The sequence below is a fragment of the Monomorium pharaonis genome, chromosome 6 (assembly GCF_013373865.1).
Source record: "Monomorium pharaonis isolate MP-MQ-018 chromosome 6, ASM1337386v2, whole genome shotgun sequence".
In the NCBI taxonomy this organism is placed as follows: domain Eukaryota; kingdom Metazoa; phylum Arthropoda; class Insecta; order Hymenoptera; family Formicidae; genus Monomorium; species Monomorium pharaonis.
The window spans coordinates 14547760-14570115 of record NC_050472.1 but is presented as its reverse complement, the minus strand read 5'-3'; the positions used below and the strand labels follow the sequence as shown (position 1 = coordinate 14570115).

General features: G+C 30.7%; 1 protein-coding gene across 4 annotated transcripts in view; it reads right to left on the bottom strand.

The window, feature by feature from the left end:
* LOC105835795 (regulatory-associated protein of mTOR) overlaps positions 1-22356 on the bottom strand; it is a 134323-nt gene that overhangs the window by 94400 nt on the left and 17567 nt on the right. For all 4 annotated transcript variants that reach the window (XM_036288885.1, XM_036288887.1, XM_036288888.1 and 1 more), the window contains exons 3-5: positions 4788-5029; positions 2513-2659; positions 1855-2030 (exon numbers count right to left, since the gene is read on the bottom strand). In XM_036288885.1, coding sequence (XP_036144778.1) covers positions 1855-2030; positions 2513-2659; positions 4788-5029 — 565 coding nt within the window. The remainder of the gene's footprint in view (positions 1-1854; positions 2031-2512; positions 2660-4787; positions 5030-22356) is intronic.

Here is a 22356-nt window from a genome sequence, read left to right as displayed (position 1 = left end):
TTCAATGATTATTTATCAATTCAAATAAGTAAAAAAATTTTTAGTTCATAAAATAATACTGCCTTACTCAGTGAAGTGCAAGTATAATTAACGAAATAATGAAGAATTTGACCACTTAACAGCTTTCAGAGAATATGTCATATTAATTTCATCGATGTACTTGAAGAGAGACTTTATTTTGTATTCACTTATAAAATAAAGTCTCTCTTCAAGTACATCGTTGAAATTAATATGACATATTCTCTGAAAGCTGTTAAGTGGTCTGCAAGTATAAAAAATGTGCCAAAAATATTAACCCTACATATTTAACTGATAAAGTTGAAAAATTGCGAGAAAAAATTGGAAGTGGTAAACTTTTAACAAATTATTCACTTTTATTGATTTAAAATTCTAGTTTATCATTGAAAATACTATGGCGCGTCTTATGAAAGTTGTAAATTGGCCTGCTAGTATAAGGAAAGTAACAAAAAATACTAATTTTATATACAGTTCTGATAAGTTTGCAAAATTACAAGAAAGCGTAAGCTGTGGATTTCCAATGAATTATTTGCTTCTATTAATTTAAAATTCAAGTATATCAATGAAAATACTATGAAGTAATTCTCTGAAAGTTTTCAATTAACTTTTAATATTTTTTTAGCTTTGCAATTTATACAGTACAGTTTAAAAGTCCATGTGTAAATTTTATTTATAAGTTATCGTCAAACATTCTTAGTCCCCATCGCCGATTGCTACTACAGCATTGCGAATAACAATGAATTTTGTTTGTGCCTTCCTCGCCTCACAACTTGCAGCAATAATTATAAGAGCTGTACGCATAGAATCAAAAAATTTAATGAGCTTATTGTCTTTCATTTTTGTGGGCTATACGATAGTATAAATATTATATATATATATATATATATATATATATATATATATATATATATATCGAAACACGGTAGTGGCTCGCGCCAAGTATATACCAAATATACGCAATATATTTATATATAATTAATCTCCAAGATATTCAAAACTTACAATTAAAAATATACAAAACAGATACACAAAACTAAAATTTGTCCTTATCTCTCGAAAAAATTACATTTATACAATGAACAATTGCATAATAAAAAGTTGCTTTTGTTTTATAAAAATTTAATCCTTATCCAGTACACTTCAGTAGAATTTCATAATCCTGAGACTTGTTGGATTTCCAATAACAAAAATGCTTGCCGCAAAAAAGATATTGACATTAGTGACTTGAAAAAATTACAGATTACCTTTTAAACATATTACTTTGAGACAAAATATTTTTTTTTAATTTAATTTTGAATATGTGAAAAAAATTTCACGATTTTCGTGAATTTTTGATAATTAATTGAACATTGAATTCGGTAGGACCAGATTGAGTCCACAGTACCGGGTAAGGGTTAATTTTGAATAAATTACCAGGAATTAAGCTTGAAAAAATTAAATCATATAAAATAAAACCAATTTCAAATCAACATTGAGTGTTTGTAGTATGTGTTATAAATAATAAATTACATAAGCCTCAGTTTTCATTTCTGATTAACTTATTATTTAAGTGATATTCATTGAGTAAAAAACATCAGGTTAAATTTTCTAACCACAAGTTAACTAGATAAACCAAAGTTAAGTGGAAATGAAAACCTTATGCAAACTGCACATCATTAATATTCATCAATCTTGAAACTCAGTGTGTACACATATAAACATCTAGTATTAGCTTGTAATTGGCATATTCTATATATTTATAATGTAATTTTTTAAACTTGTTTGATTTTTATGGCAAACTTTTGATATGAATTAGATGTACAAAAATTATTTTATCCTTATATCAAAAATTCTTACCAGCGTATTGCAATTTTTATGGGTGTTGTAAGACATGATGTAAATATATCTGCAGGTAGATTCGGGTTCATAGGTAAAATCTGATTAGCCGCACATGCTGCTAATTGAATACAATTTTTATAACATGGTGTCACAGGACTTGTGACTCCGGTTGCGCGATTTTGCTGTTTTTCCATCTGAGAAGAATAATTCCATTTACAATTATATTTACATTTACGTTATAAACATTTAGAATCTCATTTAGAATCTAGAATTTAAAAAAAACAATGTTAAAAAGGCCGATTTTTTTGTGTCACATCCGAGTGCGGAGACAATTTTATCTTGATCACACCTTTTCTACAGAAACCAGACAACATAAGTTCTAAAGTTTAGAATTGACCATAAACACCTTCCATTCACCGCCACAAATCACCCAAAGCCGTAAAAACTCGGGAAGAATCTCATTTCAGTGTATTTCGATAAACATTCCATACTAAAAGATGATCCCGTTTTAACACTTTATTTAGCTTGCCCAAAGTTTTCCCTAGGTTTCGGGTAATCTTAGGTGCACTTTTGAGTCGTATTTATGTATGGAAAGCGTATAAAACAGATTTTATCAGTTTCCCCGAGAAGCAAAAAATCAACCTTTTTTAACATTGCCCTTTGCATATTATTATACCTCGTATTCCTTTTCATGCTGTTCGGCAAATTGCTGGAAAGATTCTACTATAATACCCGCATTAGAACAATCGTATACGTAAATACTAGGCGCGCCCATCCAAGTCTGCAGGTCGTACACCGACAATGGAATGTATTGTGTATATGTCTACAAAAGCGGATCATTGTTAATATAAATTTGTATCGCGTCAAATGTGACAGACATAAATTCAATCAGAATGTTTACTCCATTTTTGTATAAATTTCCTTGAAAATTCCGAGATTTTTCAGAAATTTTATTTAAAATTTCAAATGAGATTAAAGCATTTTTTAATATACTTTCAAAATATTTTATTATACGCGTTTTTTATTATTCTTTAATCATATAATCGCAACATAAACCACTTAAGTTTTGAATATTAAATTTAAATACTAAAAAAATATTTAAAAAAATACTATATAAAAAAATACTATAAATGTATAGAGCAAATGATCAAAAAACAATTTTGTCAGAGAAAGAATTTGAATTTAAAAATAAAATTTAAAAAAACAATAACTGCATAAATCTTCCAAAAATGGGTTTTAATTTATAAAATATTAAAATCAAATTTTAATATTTTGTAGTCAAATTGATTTATAACTCTCAGATTCAAAACTTCAAATGTCTTAGTTTAGCTCCAGAATCTTTAAAAGATCTTTGTATCTTATACAAAATAATAAACAAATCTTTTTCACGAACGCTAATTATGACTAATGTATATCATAAATATATATTGTGTACACGCACGCACAATAGTTAATTGAAATATTACATATTCCAGTTAAGAATTGTGTTTTTGACGAATTTGTCAGCACATCGTTCGCGTAAACTAGAGACTGTAATTTTCAACAATAAATTATTGTGTGCGTGTGTGCGTGCATGTGTACGTATATATGTATGTGTGGGAAGGTGTGCGTATGTATGAGTGTGTGAGTGTATGTGTGTAGTACAAAACTTTATGAATGTTTAGAACAAAAATTAAAGTATTTGGAGCCAAAAAACTTTGTGCTTGTAAGAACTTTTAAAAAGACTAGTGAGATTTAAGATGTCGAAAAATTAGCTTGCATTTAATTATTAATAACAATGCCACGGATAAATATAAAACTCTATTTTTTACAATAATAATTACAATTTATGAAATTAAAAAATCCATTCAGAATCATTCCAGAGTAAATAATTCCGTTGTTCCAATATAATAAATATTTATAAATATTTTACAAATTTATTTTCAAAAAATATTTTTTTAAGATTATATAATTATTTTCATAAACTATTTAAAAATAATACAAAAATTATTATCAACAATATATAGAATATATTTTTAATGTACTGAAAAATATTTATGGTATATAAACTTGAAATATTTTTTATATTCTTTGATAATAATGGTATAAATATTTATTTTTAATATTTTCATAAATGTTTATCATAATTTTTTTTATACCTGACAAACTCGGACATAAAAATATGTACAAAATATTTATCATAAACATTTTTCTTTCTTATAAATATTTTATAAATATTTTGTGCTATCTGGGAATATAAACTGCTGTATTTACAGTTTTACCACGATTCCAGTAAAACAAAAAGATTTTGAGAAACTGTAAAAATATTTCCTCTTTGGTTTCCGTCAAGAGATTAATAAATAAAGATAACAAAAGACCTAATAAATTAAAGATAAAAATAAATTTAACAATATAGCGTCTAAAAACTAAAATTTTTTACATTCTTTGTTTTTTTGTTTTGTCGCTATTTTGTTCATTTTATTATCTTCAATTTTTCAGGTATAACTTCTAGAAGAAAGCCAAAAAAGAGTAAATATTTTTGACATTTCTCAAAATCTTTTTTCATTCTACCAAATCATAGTAAAACTGCAAATACAACAGTTCATATTGTTATATTCGAACATTAAAATTATTCACTCTGGAATCATTCTGAATAAGTTTTTTACTTTATAATGTTGTAGTTAATACTGTAAAAAGTAAAAACGTTCTATATTCCTCTGCAGCTTTGTTATTGACTATTAAGCGCAAACTAATTTTCAACATTTTAAACCTCACTAGTTTTCTTAATCAGTTTAATTAACACAAAATAAAATATTAAAATATAAAGCAAGTTAACCCATTTTCTATTAATTTGAACACAATTCTTTCACAACAAAAACCTTTTTCAAAATAAAAAAGCCATTAATTCCATGTTTTCCCAGTTTTTCCAAGATAGTAAACATGCCGTTTAATCATTCTAAATCTGCACTGACCCTATTAAACACCCATATTTCACCATTAGTAGTAGGTTTAGGTACACCGTGACCATTATAGTGAAACAACACTCTCTCCTCTTTGGCATTTCGCCTTAAAGACGTACATAATTTTTTAACTTCTTCAACGGTTGGATCTAAACTTTGTTTATAGCGTGCTCTTGGCTGCCATCGTTCGTATTGCTTTTGCAAATTTGAGCCTATAGTCTCAAGAGCTTTTTGGGGACTCACCAACAAAGGATCTGAAAAAATATAAGTCTTAACAATTTCATATCCAAGTTTATGATAAAATTATAAACATAAGAAATTGGAATTGACAAAAAGTCACGTGCGCACGCACGCACGCATACACGGGCAGCGAATAGGAACAACCAGTAAAATTTCGCAACTAAACTTAAAGCAATCTGAAAATTCTTTCCTGAGATATCGGTATTTAAAGTTGAATATTGATTAGTTAATGACGATCATCAACAAAAGGAAATGTACCGTCACCTCAAGGTCAAAAATCATAGATATTTTAAAAATGTTATGAGATTCATCCAATCAATGATAAAGATCACAAAAGAGTATCTGTAATAGGAGACACCTCTTCGTGATAACGGCAGGCAACATACTTCTAGAAACAACTCTATACTGTACATGTAAGCAGGACAAAGTATTGCTGATAAAATCTGACGTCATAGCAGATGATCAAGATCGGATGATACAGATATAGCAGATACACTGACAATCAGAGATTCAAAAACCAACAAATTCGTACCATCTTTGTTGTGTTCTCGAAAGCACTCACAGTCGGCTCGTGCGTCCACTTCCCGCACTCGCAGGGAATAGTCACATGTTACACTCAATATTTTTTGGCTGCGTTCCGATATTTACTGTCAATACTGAAAATCTTCAGTATATGTGACGTAAACTATAGATTTTCAGCACTGACAATGAATATCAGAACGCAGTTTTTGTTACTTGTGTGTCAAAGTGTGGTCCTTGAGTTCTTTGAGTTCTTACGAATTGACAGGTACCAAAATTAACGAGCGGATTACCAATCACAGGACTGTTTCGACGGAATCTTTGAAACAGTTCTATCAGAATGATCCGCGTGATTGGTTATCCGCTCGTTCCGCTTCCGCATAATCCGCTCCATAGCACTCTACCCTGAGAGTTATCATGCGTGTCATGAGTTGGCATGCGCGTGTGATTGAAATAATAAAGCTAAACAAGAGATAAAGCTGAGAGGCGTCACAACCCACTTTTAGGTGATCCTCCAGAGAGTCTATAATCAAAGTTGCGGCAATCGAATTCTGACTTTTGATTGGTCCAACATCTTTGACCTATTTGGTACATTTCAGATAGCTTCTGCATATAGTATATTTCTATATCTATATTTTTACAAATTTTTAATGTATTTCACCGCGTAATATTTCGTTCTTTCTGCGCATGCGTTTATGCGAAAAAAAAAGCAAATATTGTTATCTCTTTTTATCCGCTATTTTTTATCTGGATTGTCGCAACTGATTATAGGATCTCTAGTATTTCTCGAATACGATACGCTATCTAACGAAGCGGATATAAGCTACATAAGGAACGCACTCATCGCTAATGTCCATGTTCTCAACGAAAATCGGCAAGAACAATGCGAAAGAAGGCAATAAGAGTGAGCGAGATGACAATAAAAGCCTAATGCAACAAAGTTGAGACTGGGAAATCAGCTGTTTGTTAAATAAGATAATAGTGTTCAAAGTCGTGAAAGAAATACTTTTTTCACGCCATCTGTTGGGGGTACAAAACATCAAAGTAATGATTTGCTTGCGTGGGATAACTGGATTGTAAATTAAGGGGGATTATACAGATAAAAGAGGGCCGTGAAAAGGACCGTTTTCGACGCATATGTAACAAAAAAGTATTTAAAAATTACTTTGCTCAAATTTTTTAGTCAGCCATTAATCTTAATTCTAATTGTACAATATTGTTTATGTATATTGTCTAGAGAAAAATACTCTTATTTTATACATATATACATATATAGGATTTTGTATATTATCGTAAAATGACAACAGTTATCGACAGTGAAACAATAAAAACTTTTTTCGTTTTTTATGTAAATTCGATTTATGTAAATTCTTTCCTACTTATGTAAATTCAACTTATGTAAATTCTTTCTTTTTAAGTGTACTTTAATTCTGTAAAAGATTTACAATTCTATAAAGCTAATTACAAGATTAGTTTAGAATAGAAAAAAATTAATTCATAGAACAGTTAAAAGTTGCGTTAAGATTAAGCAGATAATCTAAATAGATCAAAAGTTAATTTTCCAAAGTATTATTTACATTAAATTAAAATATCGTAATTTGTAAAACTTAAATTAATTATTCTGAACAATTGCAATATAAATCATAAAATAAAAAAAGATGTTAAAAGTGTTAATTTTAGCCTACGCAAAAAGTAAATTAAACCTTTAAAAAATAAGCTAAGTTTTCAATAAACAGAAAATATAAATTATTTGTCCCGGAAATAATAAAAATTTTTTTTGAGTCTTAAATATGTTAAAAAATATCATTACAGAAATATACCATATACAAAATTTGATATTCAAAGTTTTTTGTATCACTAATTATAAATCTGCTATCAAATTTTCAAATTCAAAATGGCGGATGCAGTATGGCGGATAAAAATTCGAAATATTTTTTATCAAAATTAGTATCTAGAAGTCTTTTTCAGGATTATAAATCCATTCAATACCTTTAATCTAAAATTTAAAATAGATTTAAAAAATGTGATACAAGGTGTAATGTAAAAATGTACAACGCTTATGAGCAAGTAAAGAGCATTAAACTAAACAGAAAAGTCCTTTATCATTTCGCAATTTTTGCAACAGTTAACAAGTTATTGATTATTAAAATTTGCCATATTAACCTGGTCTACCCCCAAATACAAGTACACGGCAAGATGCGGCTAGAGTCCCTAGAATACAGAGTCTGGCCATTCCGTAGATTTCTTTCTATTGGTTCAGTTTCACGAGCCCCTCAAAATGGCGGAAATGGCGGAATTTTTAAAATAAAGAAAAGTCGCATATTAATAAATGTAAAATAATAAATCAGAAAAACGTTTTTATTGCTATAAACTTATTTAAAAATACACGCACATATGTAAATACACAAAAATATGTAATAGAATATAACGTGAAAGTACAACATCCATATATAAAAAAAAAAATATATATATATATATATATATATCTTATACATAACGTTTTTAACGAACGGAAGAATGTATTGCCATGGTTTTGCTACCATAATTTTTATTTTTTAAATTGGTTTTTACACATGATATATGCATTCTATATAATATAAAACGTTCCATTATTTTTAATTTTAAATTGTGGCAATCTTTTATTGTGTTACAGTAAACATCTTTCATTTTTTCCAAATAAAAACGAAGAAAATTGCATTTTGTATTTTTTAAATATGATATGTATAAACAAATAATTATTTCCATCTTGAGAAAATAATTAAACGTTTCCTCATTGACGAAAAATAGTGTGTTTTTACGGAAGCATTTCAAAAGAACTAATTTTGCATATTTTTTATGAAAATAATGTTTTGATCCAACAGAATATAAACATTCAGAACACGTTTTTGTGCATTTAACAATACTTGTGATAATGTAACCTGCTATACTGTACAATATATTCATTTCAATATTGTCGAGTTGAATATTGTTGTTAAGATTAATAGAAATTACTTTTTCACATTGTTTAGACTGTATAATTGTTGTCGGATTATCTAGAAAATCGCCAATTATTTCACCATCATCTTCATCATAATTTGAAGTACGTAGTGATTTCATATATTTTGATATTGTAAGAAGTTTTAGATTCTGCTTAAACTGTAATGCGTTTGGAATTGCATGTCTTGCTCTTATAGCAGAAAAAACGTTTTCAACACAATCCTGTGTTAATCGACCAGTTAATACGTATAAAAATCCCCGTTTATGTATTAAATATTTCGTCAATTCAATAATAGAACTTGTGGTAATCATAATACCATTTTGCACAGGCTTAAATTTGGGTTGATAACCAATTTTTATTTCTCTAAATAATTTTATAATAGATTCGAGAAATGCTATAGAGTCATTGAATTGTTTCTCTTTTTTTTCATCACCTGCTTGTTTGCTTAACGCAAGTTTTGGCGTCCTTGCAGTTATTAATGTAAACCATTTAGACATACATTCAATAAAAAGTGCTTAATTAAATTAACTTTATATATATTATGTATTTACCTTTTTACAACCAAAAAAAGTTAAGAAAATACGTGGAATTCCTGAAATCACTGACAATCACAGTTATAGGTTTGTTTTTTATTCCTGCACGTACGCCATTTTGAGGGGCTATTGGCCAGACTCTGTATTCTAGGGACTCTAGATGCGGCCACCCAGCGCTTCAATTGCTAAGCGCACAGAAACAGTTGTTTACTAAAAGCAGCAATGGCTACACACGAGCGGTGCGGAACGTTTGATCTTCCTTTTGAGACATAATTATTCCTTGCTTTTTTAATGAAAATAAACTTTTCTAACAAAAAAACACATGAACATACATACACGCATGTATACATGGATGTATACTTTCGGAAAGTCGAATCTGATAATAGATTTATAATCAGCGACGCAAAAAACCCTAGATATCAAGTTTCAATTCGTACAAATAGTATATTTTTATAGTGGCAGTTTTCAACATATTTGAAACATTCCAAAAGTGTTCCATCATTATCGGGAATAATAATTTCTATTTTCCGTTTATTAAAAACTTAGACAATTTTTTAAGGTTTATTCACATTTCACACGTACACCAAAATTAACACTTTTTAACTTCTTTAATTTTATTTGTAAATTAATTTTATACAAAATATTGTATTCATTATACTATTTTATTTAAAAGTATTCTCTAGTATTTTATATAAGAATAGTTTTTTCTTTTACATAAGTAAATTTTTTAACTCAAGAAAATAATTAATTAGTTAAAACAAAAATGTTAATAATCTTTTAAAAATGTCAAAATGTAAAAAAAATAAATAAAATGTAAAATGTAAAATAAAAATGTTAACAATGGAAAATTAAATAAAAATTGTGAAGTCTAGTCAAGTTGAGTAAGTATAGAGATAAGATAAAGAGATAGTGGTAGAAAATATTATTGCAAACTAAGTTCCTCCTTAGCATAAAACTGAATAATAAATTTTATTCCAAAAGTTAATAAATTAAAGTTTCTGTTTAAAAAAAAAATACAATTAAAGTTAAAAATTATCAATATTTTAACCCTTAGCTGGCACACTTCAGCCAAATCATATAGCAGTCTTTATAACCCCAAAGACTAAAATGCGTACTCCTATAAAAATATTAGTTATTACTCAACAAAATTACTAGATATTTTTTTAATGTTACTTTAAAAAATACTATAGTAAATTTATATACAATTTAAGGCTAAGTAAAAACAATCAAATTCGTAAAAAAACAAAAAATTACTGTTTTCACAGAAAAATTCACAACTTTTTGATTTTTTTATATAAAAAGTTAAAACTGTAGCATCATACTCTTGAGACATCATGCTTTAAGAAAAAACAAGTTTGACAATAGTCGTTTTAAAAAAGGTACTTATTTTGAAAATTAAAATGATGAATTTCAAGTTAAAAGATAATACGTAATTTTTCAAGTTTATTTGTTTATATATTAAATAATAATAAATAATATAATAAAAAAATAAAAATTAATAAATGTAAGTAAATTTTAACATAAAAAAATTACATTCCAGTGCAATCGGGACAAAATAAAAGTCGATAATCTAAACAGATTAATCGCCTGCAGAACGAGCCTCTTTGATCTTCTTATCTCTTTTACGATTGCACACGGCACATCAATAATAAAAATAACAATAATTATTATTATAAATTACATTAAAATGTTTATAAAAATTTTAAAATATATAATTAATTTTATTTTCAAATTTAAATAGATGACAAAATTTGCGGGAAAGATATCACCACACCAGTTTTCTCGCCAATTTTGGCATCGAGTAGCTCTTGGCGTCCAAGTTTGAGATCGTAATCTATATATATATATATATATATATATATATATATGTCATCTGATAAAAACCATAAAAATTGTATATAATCTCAACAAAAAATTTGAATATTGTTTAACATAATGTGCTTACCTTATTGAACACGCCAATAACAAAAACTCAAAAGAAAAAAATATTTAAAAAATTCGTCTAATAATCACAACTGATGCACTGGGGTCTCTGAGGGCACCATTTCAGTTCGCTAGATTGTTACGAAGATACTAACGTTTTTAAAACTATGCTCAGTGGCCTAAAAGAGAGTTTGTTTCTTAAACTAACACTAAATGGCACCACTATTGCAATAAGGTGGTTCAAATTCAAATTAAACTAGACTGGGGTCGTATTGACCCCATGGCGCCAGCTAAGGGTTAACTTTATTATTTGGCTTGGTAAATATGCAATATAATGCTCTTTCCTCGGATTTTTTTTGTATCTTAATAATTTGTGTATTTCTATGCGTAGACTTTCCTAAAAAAGAAAATTGTCTCTAAAGTCCCCTTTATTTATTTAATTTTGAAGTAACGCATTTTAAATAAAAATAGATAAATAACGGTCAATGCGAATCTTCATGCTTCTTACGTAATTTATTCTTATGTGATGTTTTCTTCAAGATTATTCAATAATTTAAAAAATTTTTTATGTCGATAGAAGAATTTAGTATAAATTTATAACCGTTAAATATATTACAGAATAGTTTGTAATAGAAAATGTATATTTAATTAATTCATATTAATAAATCGTCGCTTCCTAATAAAAAGGCGTTAACTCAGAAGCCGTTTGTAAAAGACGTTAACTCAGAAGCCAATTGAAAAGGGCGTTAACTTGGAAGCCGATTGAAAAAGACGTTAATTCGGAAGCCGGTTGGAAAAAGCGTTAATTCGCCTGCTAAAATTTTTCGCTTTATTTTAGTTTCGCAGCCAAAATAATTTTGGTGCTTGATTTAAAACATAAACATATTGAAACAAAAATAAATATGCACATATTCGTTCCGTGCATATCTTACAGACAGCACCCTCTCGTTGCAAGTTTAAAAGACTGGGTCATCAAATACACAGGCCTTCCAAAGTATGAAAAGTATGAAAAGTGCAAGAAAATTATTAATATCGAAGCTTTTTTGCATTGGCAACGTAAGTATATTTTTTTACAAAGTAGGCATAAATTAAAAATGTCGACTGTCAATCACGTATGCGGAAAAGAGATGATAAAACGCGCACTTCTCGGGTCTACACAATTCTTTATATATATATATATATATATAATATATAATATATATATAAACTCTGTAAAAAAAGATGCTTTACACTATAAAATGTGTGATATCCAAACAAAGTTACTTTCAAAAAAAATACTATAAATAAAAAAATAAAAAATTTGTTTTTTCTACAAAAATAATGATATAAATAGATAAATGCGTTAATTATAAGAAGATATTTATACAAAATTTATTATTTTTTAATATTACAAAAAAGCGCTTAAACAAGCTTAATGATTAAAGAATTAAATGATTAAAATCAACCAACGGGATTATAGTGAAGCAAAAACTTGGCGTGCCTGGCTCGTATTTTTTTCATATTCCCACGACTATGTTATTGATACCAATAAATATGTATACAAGAATGCGATTAATATAGCTTTTGTTTTACTATCTATCAGTTTTTACTTCACTAGCTGTTATTGGTAACATTTTTTAAATAATTTTTTAATAAATTTTATAGGATTTATGTAAGTTTTTTTTTCAAATATCCTTGGCTAATTGTATCAATCTTGTACCATTTTTAAATGCGTTTATGTACTTAACATATCTTTTTATTTTTGTAAAGTTTTTGATAAGTTATTATTTTCTCATTATTTTATTTGTACAAATAATTTTTATATTATAAAATATTGATGGGTTTTAATGACCCAATCATTACGTTTTAATGACCCAAACACGCCAAGTTTTTGCTTCACTATAATCCCGTTGGTTAATTTTAATCATTTAATTATTTAATCATTAAGCCCGTTTAAACGCTTTTTTGTAATATTAAAAAGTAATTATAAATTTTGTATAAATATATGTTCTTATAATTGGCGCATTTACTTCATATCATTATTTTTGTAAAGAAAACAAATTTTTTGTTCTTTTATTTATATTTTCCTAAAAAAAGCACGCACGCACACACAGTTGACACTTTTTCTTTAACTTTTTTTTAAATAATTATGTTTGGATATCATACATTTTATAGTATTAGGCATCTTTTTTTACAGATTTTTATATATACAATAAAAAAAGTCGTGTAGACCCGAGAAGTACGTGATTGACAATCGAGTCCGCGACAAGTTTTATGGCGATAATGTGACAATTTCTGGTGTATTTACACGAATATTAATGTTTTTCACTTACGTTGCAACATTTTTATTACTTTTAATTTCAAAAAACAGTATTTTTATTTAAATTTCTATCCTTTCTATATATTTGCTGGGGCCGTTAGTTCCAGAAATCGCCACAAATATGGCTGCAGTCAATTTTAGAGATGTGCACGAAGCAAATAGGTAGAGCACCAAAATTATTTCGGCAATGCTATCAAAACTTAAATTAAAGCGAAAAATTTAAAGGCGCAAGTTAACGCCTTTTCAATCAACTTCTCAGTTAACGCCTTTTCCAACCAGCTTCCCAATTAACGCCCTTTTCAAACGGCTTCTGAGTTAACGTCTTTTTATTCGGAAGCAACAAAATATTGTATTTTAATTAAAAAATAATTATTTTCTTATATAATTTTAATTACAACAAAGAATAGTTTATGATTAATTGTATAAATTTAGACCACAATTTAGCGCTAGCAACACCTTAAACAAAAAAATTAAAAATAGTTATTAAGCATAGTTATTAAGACCATCACACACATTTTTCATAAAATGTAACAGTAAGGTTTCGACCAATCATGTACTACTCAATACTCAGTTACGGTTACGGTTGCTCGATCCAATGCATCAAAACTTTACTGTTACATTTTATGGAAAATGGTACGATAACTTTTAAGCTGTTCGACTAGATAATTTATTTTACTCTTCATTTATAAATTACAATATTAACCTTTTCATTGCAAGTAGAAAGTATATTTCACAATTATTTTCCTTTCATTTTTATATTATAAAAACTGTTTCAGAATACTAATAATTCGAAAACGTTTAAGTTTTCCGATACAGAAATCCTTACGAGAGGTTAGGCAATGTAGAAATTCTGAAAAATTATGTGCAAGTAAAATAATTCTTTCCTGATACGAAACTATTTTTTTATTTTTGCAAAGTTACATTTTGAGGGGGTAAATAGCACTTTAAAAAAAATCCATTTTTTCCTTTTCAGCCAAATATCTTTGAAACTATAAAAAAAAATTTTTAATTAAACAGTTTTGAAAGTACTTTAGTTATAAAAAAAAGGTAATTATTTATAATTGGTACTTTTCCGAATTTTGATATTTTTTCATAACTTTCTTGGTAAACAGCTTTGTTGTGACTCCGACAACAATAATCAATCGGGGGAGCCCCCCAAAAAAATAAATAAAGGGGACACGATATTTTGTTAAAAAAAAAATTAAAAATTTTTTTTATAACTTTAACTCTTTAACGATCAAATGCACAAGATTTTTTCGTAAACTTTGACGGCGTGGACTTTTTATAAGAGTATAAAACGGACAAACTTTTTATCAAATAGTATTTTTCTAAAGGGTTTTGAGTGTGCTTTTTCGAATGTTGCCGCAAAAAATTAAAAAAATTTTTAACATGGCGTATCAAATATGACCGCCTAAATGTCAAAAATTTTGAAAATCTTAAATTTTTATGATTCTTTCTATTTAAACATTTGTAATTCAATTTACTAATGCTTATTAATTACTTAGAAACATTTGACCATATTAGTTTGTACCTTAATAAGGTGAAATCTAATATGGCGCTTCAAATATGGTGGCTAGGATTGGCGGAAACACCGAAAAAAGTAGTATAATTCGTAGTTTTTTGTATATTTCCATGTACTAATGTAACTAGGGAGTACAAAAACTGTGTACGAGTGTGGGTGTACATACATTCAATTTAGGAAATAATTATAAGTGGAAACTGATGTTGTTATCAACTTCTAAATCGTTTGCTAATGATTTTCATGTTAGAGTTATCGATTCTCACCGCGTGAAGGGGACGATTATTGAGAATCTTTTTTTTGTTTTTTATATTTTTAAATATTTTATTTTTTTATAATTTATCATATTTTTATTTTTTAATAAAAAAATTTTTTTTTCTTTGTAATTAAATCTAATGACTATTCTCGAAATATGTCTTACAAAAATATAAATAACCTTATGGAAACGGAAAGAGAATCTCCTACCGTTCGCAACCTGGCGTGAGCATTGAACTGGCATCGCTGGCTTGTCATAGCTGAACATTGCGTGTGGTTGCTGAATCGGTTGTAAAATATGGACAGCTAACGTTTTAATTGTGGTATTCTATTTATTATATACCACGTGATTATAGTCATGAAAAAACCAAATTAGTTAGCTCACAAAAATACTGTTCAACAAAAAAATATAAAGTAAGAACAAATAAATTTTGTAAACATTGCAATTTATATTTTTGTAAGACATGTTTCAAGAAGTCATTAGATTCAATTACAAAAAAAATTTTTATAACTAAAAAATAAAAATATTAAAAATTATAAACAAATTAATAAAATATAAAAAAAAATTCTCAATAATCGTCCACCTCCACACGGTAAGAATCGGTAACTCTGACATAAAAGTTATTGACAAAGGACGATTTAAAAGTCAATAATGTCATTAGTTTTCACTTATAATTATTTCCTGAATTGAATGTATGTACACACACTCGCATACAGTTTACATAGTTGCTTTTGTACTCTCCAGTAACAGTATACGGAAATATACAAAAAATTATGAATTATACTACTTTTTCGGTGTTTCCGCCAATCCTAGCTGCCATATTAAAACCGCCATATTAGATTTCACTTTTTAAGGTACAAACTAATATGGTCAAACGTTTCCAAGTGATTAATGAGCATTAGTAAATTAAATTACGATTATTTAAATAGAAAAATCGTAAAATTTAAGATTTGGAAAATTTCTGACATTTAAGCGGCCATATTCAATCCGCCATATTAGAAAAAAATTTTTGCGCTACATAGTCTTTAAGTACAACTAAAAAGTGCATGCTTTATGCAGTTTCGATCGTAATCCAAACCCGTTACAATAAAGAAAATTTAATTTAAAAAAAAACTTTACACAAAAAAATCGTGCCTTTTTTGGGGGAAAAAAAAAAGCTTAGAGATTCGATGTTCTTGACATTTTTCTCAATTTTTCACGGCGGCATTCAAAAGAACACATTCAAAACCCTCTAGAAAAGTACTATTTGATAAAAAGTTTGTCTCTAAACATTTTATACAAAGTCTACGCCGTCAAAATTTACGAAAAAATCTTGTACATTTGAGCGTTAAAAAATTAAAGTACTCTTAAAACCATTAAACTTTAGTTCCAAATTTTTTATTTTTTATGGTTTCAAAGATATTTATTTAAAAAGGAAAAACCTTTTTTTCCAAAGAATGTTTCACCCCTCAAAGTGTAACTTGGCAAAAATAAAAAATAAGTTCGTATTAGAAAAAAACTACTAGTTTACTTGCACACAAGTTCTCAGAATTTTTTAATTTCCATGTTGCCTAAACTCCTTTGTTAGTTTAAATATCTTTCAAAGTTTCTTGCACTCAACTGTCTATTGGCAATTGTTTATAACAATTTAAATGTACAAAATCGTTTTTTTTTAAATCGATTTCTCCTAAAATTTTACATAAAATTTCGATAATTTTAGAGTATAAAGTTTTGGGGATTGCTGTTTCAAAATATAAAGTCAAAACTAAAAAATTGAAAATAGCAAATTCAACATAGCAGATAAAAATATTAAGAAATAAAATTTTTAAGTTTAGAAAAATATAGCCATATTCTACACAAAATTTACAGTGTAAATGATCTTTTGTAATATTATACTTAGATGTATCAGTTTAGAGACAAAAATTCATAAATATTAAAGGCTAAAAATATTACGTCAGTGAACCTAGCACCCCCACCACTAAAAAAAAATTTGGATCTACCCTATAATTTTCTGCTAATTATCTGCTAAATATTCTGCCCTAGTCCCGAATTTTTTGCTCTTACCCGTTTGCAGAAAATTAAGATTAAAAGTGGAGGTGCTTCACGTGATGCTAGCATCCCCACTTAAAAAAAAAGAAAAAAAAATCAAATATACCAGAATTTTCTGCTCATTTTAGGCTTTAAGAAACTGTAAACAAATATCAAAAATATCGAACGGTTATCCAAGTACTTAAAAACATTATACCGCAACATTATAAAAGAAAATGGTTAAAAACAACAAGCTACCAGAACAATACCATACCAGGACAACTTTAGAAGTATTTCTTCAATCAAATACTCGTATAATATACAATTTTAAAATATTTAATTTACAAAATAAATTTAAAAAGTCTAAAATTTACAAAAATACAAGAGTAAACTACCTTAAAAAAATTATTTGCTGCGTCGACTGTGATATCAAAATGTTCCCCTACTTTTTTGCTTTTAAGATATCAAAGTCCCGAATTTTTTGCTCAACATATAACATGTGCAACTTAATTGTTATACCGCGCAGTCGATGCGGCAAATAATTTTTTTAAGGTAGTTTACTCTTGTATTTTTGTGAATTTTAGACTTTTTAAATTTATTTTGCAAATTAAATATTTTAAAATTGTATATTATACAAGTATTTGATTAAAGAATATATAAATCTTTATTGTTTCCCCTTAGGGTTTACAATCTCTGTACAATGGAATCGCTTATATCTACTCTTAACACTACTCTTACAACTAAACTTAAACTACTTAGCCTACTATCTGAGGTGCTTCGGCCTATTATCACCTTCATACCCCCTTCTCTACGTACACACACACAGACCGCTCCGCCGGACTTCCGTTTCCTCTGCCTATACATCCATTATTGCCTCTACCCCTATTCCTTCTTCGTTTCCCTCTTCCTCACTCTCTTCTCTCTCCCTTTCTAACTTTCTCAACCAATCCTTACCCTCTTCTTCCAACCCTAAAATCCTCTCCATAGCCACCTGCCAACTATCTCCACCCCCCCCCCCCAGTCTCTGCACTCCTCCCATACATGTTCCCACGTTTCACTCCTCCATCTACACAACCTACACCTTTTTTTCTTCCTCTTCCCAATATCTATTCCCCCTCATTCCGTTACCTAATCTAAACCTCACGACTCTTCTCCACCTGCTCTCTCCCCACCCCCTTTTCAAATATTCTGGAATCCCTTCTTCTTTCACCAATTTATAGCATTTATTATACTCCGACTCTCTAATTTCCTTTCATCTTTCCTCCTTCTGTAACTGCCTCTCTTTACTTAAAATCACCTCTTCTCTATGTCCCCTTTCCATCTCCTCCAACTTCCATCCTCTATACTCAAAAAACTCCTTTCTCTCCTCTTCCCAACCCGCCCCTGCCTTTCCTATCTTACCTCTAGCTCTTATTTTTTCTAAGCATTTTCTTGCTAACTCACTGCCTCTCTCCTCATCCAACCACTTTTCATATGCCCATGCTCTCCTTCCCGCTCTACTTCTCAATTTGTCCCTCTGTATTTACTCTCTCACCATATATCCCGATGTACTCCAATCCAAACCTAACACCCATCTTAAATATTTTTCCTCTATCCTCTCTATACTCTCTCTCTCCTTCCATCCCCATACTTCCACCCCATAACTCATTACTGTCCATACCAGCCTATCAAACATCCATAACCTCCTCCCCCAATCCTTGCCATATCTTCTCTTCCCGATCCCCCAAACCTGTCCCATTATCGCCGCCGCTTTCCTCACTTTATCCCTTACCTGCACCTCTTGTCCCCCGTTTTTTTGCATGATATATCCTAAATAGTTGTACTCCTTGACTTCTATTCTCCTTCCCTTCCATCATCAGCTCTTTTTACTTTCCCTACCTCCTCCCCTTCTGAATCTCATTACTTTTGATTTTCCTGCATTTAATACTAAGTTCTTCTCATCCAAATACTCTTCCAACCTCATTATCATACTCATCTGATCTTCTTCTTCCGCTATAACCACTAGATCATCCGCATACGCTAACGTGCAAACCCTCTCTCCTCCTATCACACCTTCCCATTTAACTCTCCCCATAACTTCCTCTAGGTCTGAAATCAGGATGTTGAATAACAATAGACTCAACGGGCATTCCTGTCTTACTCCTCTACCTGTCCAAACCTCTTCTCCCATCTCCTCGCCTATTCTAACTCTACTTTTCGTCTCTCTTAATAAGGTTTCCACTCTCTCTCTATCAAACCCCCTCTTACCCCCCTCTCTCTCATCGTTCTAATCAAGATACCCCTGTCAATTGAATCAAAGGCCGCCTTCAACAAACAACGCTACTAATTTCCCTCCTTTTCTACCTGTGCTTCTATTCACCAAGTAATTAAATACAAAAATGTTATCCACCTCTGCTCTTCCTAAAACCTTTGATTGTCCGGAATTATCCCCTTTCCCTCTATATCCTCTTTCAACCTATCTGCTAAAATCGTCGCATAAACTTTGTAAAGTGAAAGCATCAGCGTTATCTCTATACACTTCCACAATTCCCCCCTCTTTTTTTATAATAGGGACCACTACCCCCCCCCCTCCTTCCACTTCTCCGGCCACCCCTCTCCCCTCCATACCCTATTCAAGAATTCCACCATTCATTCCTCTAATCTCTCTCCCCCCATTTCCATACTTCATTTGGTACTCCATCAATTCCCCCCGCCTTTCCTAGTTTCAGCCTCCCTACTACGCTCCTCACTTCTTCCCTACTTATTACCTCCTCCTCCTCCCCTCCTCGTCCATATCCCCTTCCTTCTCCTCTAACTACTCTTTCTTCTATTCCCCCTAGCACGCACATGAAATAATCTTTCCATTTCTCCATCTCAATTCCCTCGTTAATCTTCTTTCTTTTTCTCCTATCCTTATTTATTATCTCCCACACTTCACTCTCTGTCCTAGCCTTCTCCGCCTTTTTCTCCCATATCCTATTCTCCCCTTCCTTTTTTCTCTCACATAATTCCTTGTATTCCCTCTTCTTCTCTAAATAACTCCCCTTCTCGTCCTTTCCCCCTCTCCACTTTCTCAACACCCCCGTCACCTTCTTTTTCATCTTCCTCGTCCCACCAGGCCTTACTATTTTTTTTCCATTTCTCCTCTCCGCCTCCATCCTACCTGCTGCCTCTGATTTTCTCTTCCATACCATCCCATTCCTAATTTAATCTCCCCCTACTTCCTCCATTCCCTTTTCTAACTCCTCCCTAAAATATTTTTTACTCTCCTAGTCTCATATCCCCCTTATGCCTCTATTTCTAACTCTCTGCTCCCTCTCTCTTACCCCGTTCCCAATCACTTTCCACTGGCATATAATCTGAATCTACTTTATCTACTACTCTCATTTTTTCTATTGTCTTTTGTCTCCCTTTCACCCAGAATATAGTTTATCACCGAGCAACCTCTACCTTCTATGTACGTAAACTCCCCTTCCTCATCTTCTGACACACACCCGTTGAATATCTCCCACCCACATTCTCTTATCAAATCCAACAGACTTCTCCCTCCTTTATCCACCTTCTTATCCTTTGACTGTCTCTTACCGTTCTCCTCTTCCTCATCACTCTCTATCTCATCCCGCCAGCCTCCTTCATAACCTGTTCTTGCATTAAAATCCCCCCCTATTACTACCTTAATTCCTCCCTCCTTTGTTTCCATAATTTGTCTTAATCTCTGCATTGCAATCTCCCTCTCCTCGTCCCTCACATAAACGCCTACAATCATCCACTCTTCACTATCTAACTTAACTCTCACAGGCATCATCCCTACTTCTATTTCTTCTATCTTGGTTCCTGCTTTTCTTAACCCTGTTCTAACTCCTACTATCAATCCTCCTATCGCCCTACCTTTCTTATTTTTCCTTCCCGCCTTCTGAACTCCCCATTCATATCCCTCTGGCAACCTATTCCTTACCTTTTCCCAACCCTTTCCATCTAACCACGTCTCCATCAAACACATCACATCCCATTCTTTCAAACCCTCCCAAAATTCTCTATCCTTATTCACTAACCCTACCACATTCCAAAAAACAATCCTCACTCCCCTCTCCTCCCTCCTCTCCTCTCTCCTTATACTCCTCACATTCTTCTTCACCCTAACTTCTCCCTTCTCATTTATCTCCTCTTCCTCCTCATCCCACCTCCTCCAACTCTCTCCTATTCTAATCCTACTGTAACCAAACCTAACCTAACCTAACCATACGTTATTTCCTTTCTTCTCTTCCGTTCTCGCTATCCTCTCCAACCTCCATCTCATTTTCCTTTCCTTCCATATCCAATCTGCTAAAATTCTTTCTTCCCGCCCTCTTAAATTCTTCTTTCTATTCCACACCTCTTTCCTCTGCTCCTCATTTTCTAGCCTCACCCATAGCATCTCCCTCCCTTTCTTATTTACTTCTCCTATATTTCTAATCCCCTTCACCGTCACTTCCGCCCCTATATCTTTAAATACCCCTTCTACGGCTTCCTTTCTCTTACCCTCCTTTACCGCCACTCCCCTAATTATCACATTTTTTTCTCCTCTCTTCTCTATCCTTCAATTCCATCTTCTTCTCCACCTCTCTAACCCTCTTCTCCAGCGTTCTATCTCCTACCTTATCCATCTTCTCTATCCTTCTTTTCATCTCCTCCTGTGCCTCCACTAACTCCTTTTTTTCTCTATCCCATCTACTCTCCCTCTCCCTAAGCTCCCCTGATTTCTTTTTTTTAAGCTTCTATCTCCTCTCTCACCCTTTTCCCCTGCTCTTCTACAATCTCTTCCAACTCCTCTTTTATTTCCGTTTTTACTACTTTTAGTCCCTCTATTATTTCATTTTTCCACGTCCTTAAATTACTAACCAATTCGTTCACCCCCTCTCCCGGCGGAGATCTTGCTACTCTCTTACTTCCCCTTCCTCCCTCTAACGACGTACAACTATCATTCCTTCCTCTCTCTATATTACTCATGCTTTAAGTCTATGCCCGTTATCTCTTGTAAATACGCCTTAACCGTCCTATCCTCTTCTATACCTCCAGGCGTCGCTCCTGGTCTCTACTCCTCTCTAGGGATGGGCGATCTTGAATCGATATTTTGAAAAATCGATTTCTTTGTATCCAAATATCGATCTTTTTTGACCGATCTCATAGCTTCGATCAATCCAGTGAATCGATTCTTGAGACCCGAGATCGATCCTGTTCATTTTTATGTTCCTTAAGTATAATAGATTGGCATCTTTCAGATTAAGTTGCAAATATGTAACTTATAAGTTTTAAGTCTTTCATTTATGATACAGTTTATAATAAGAAAATT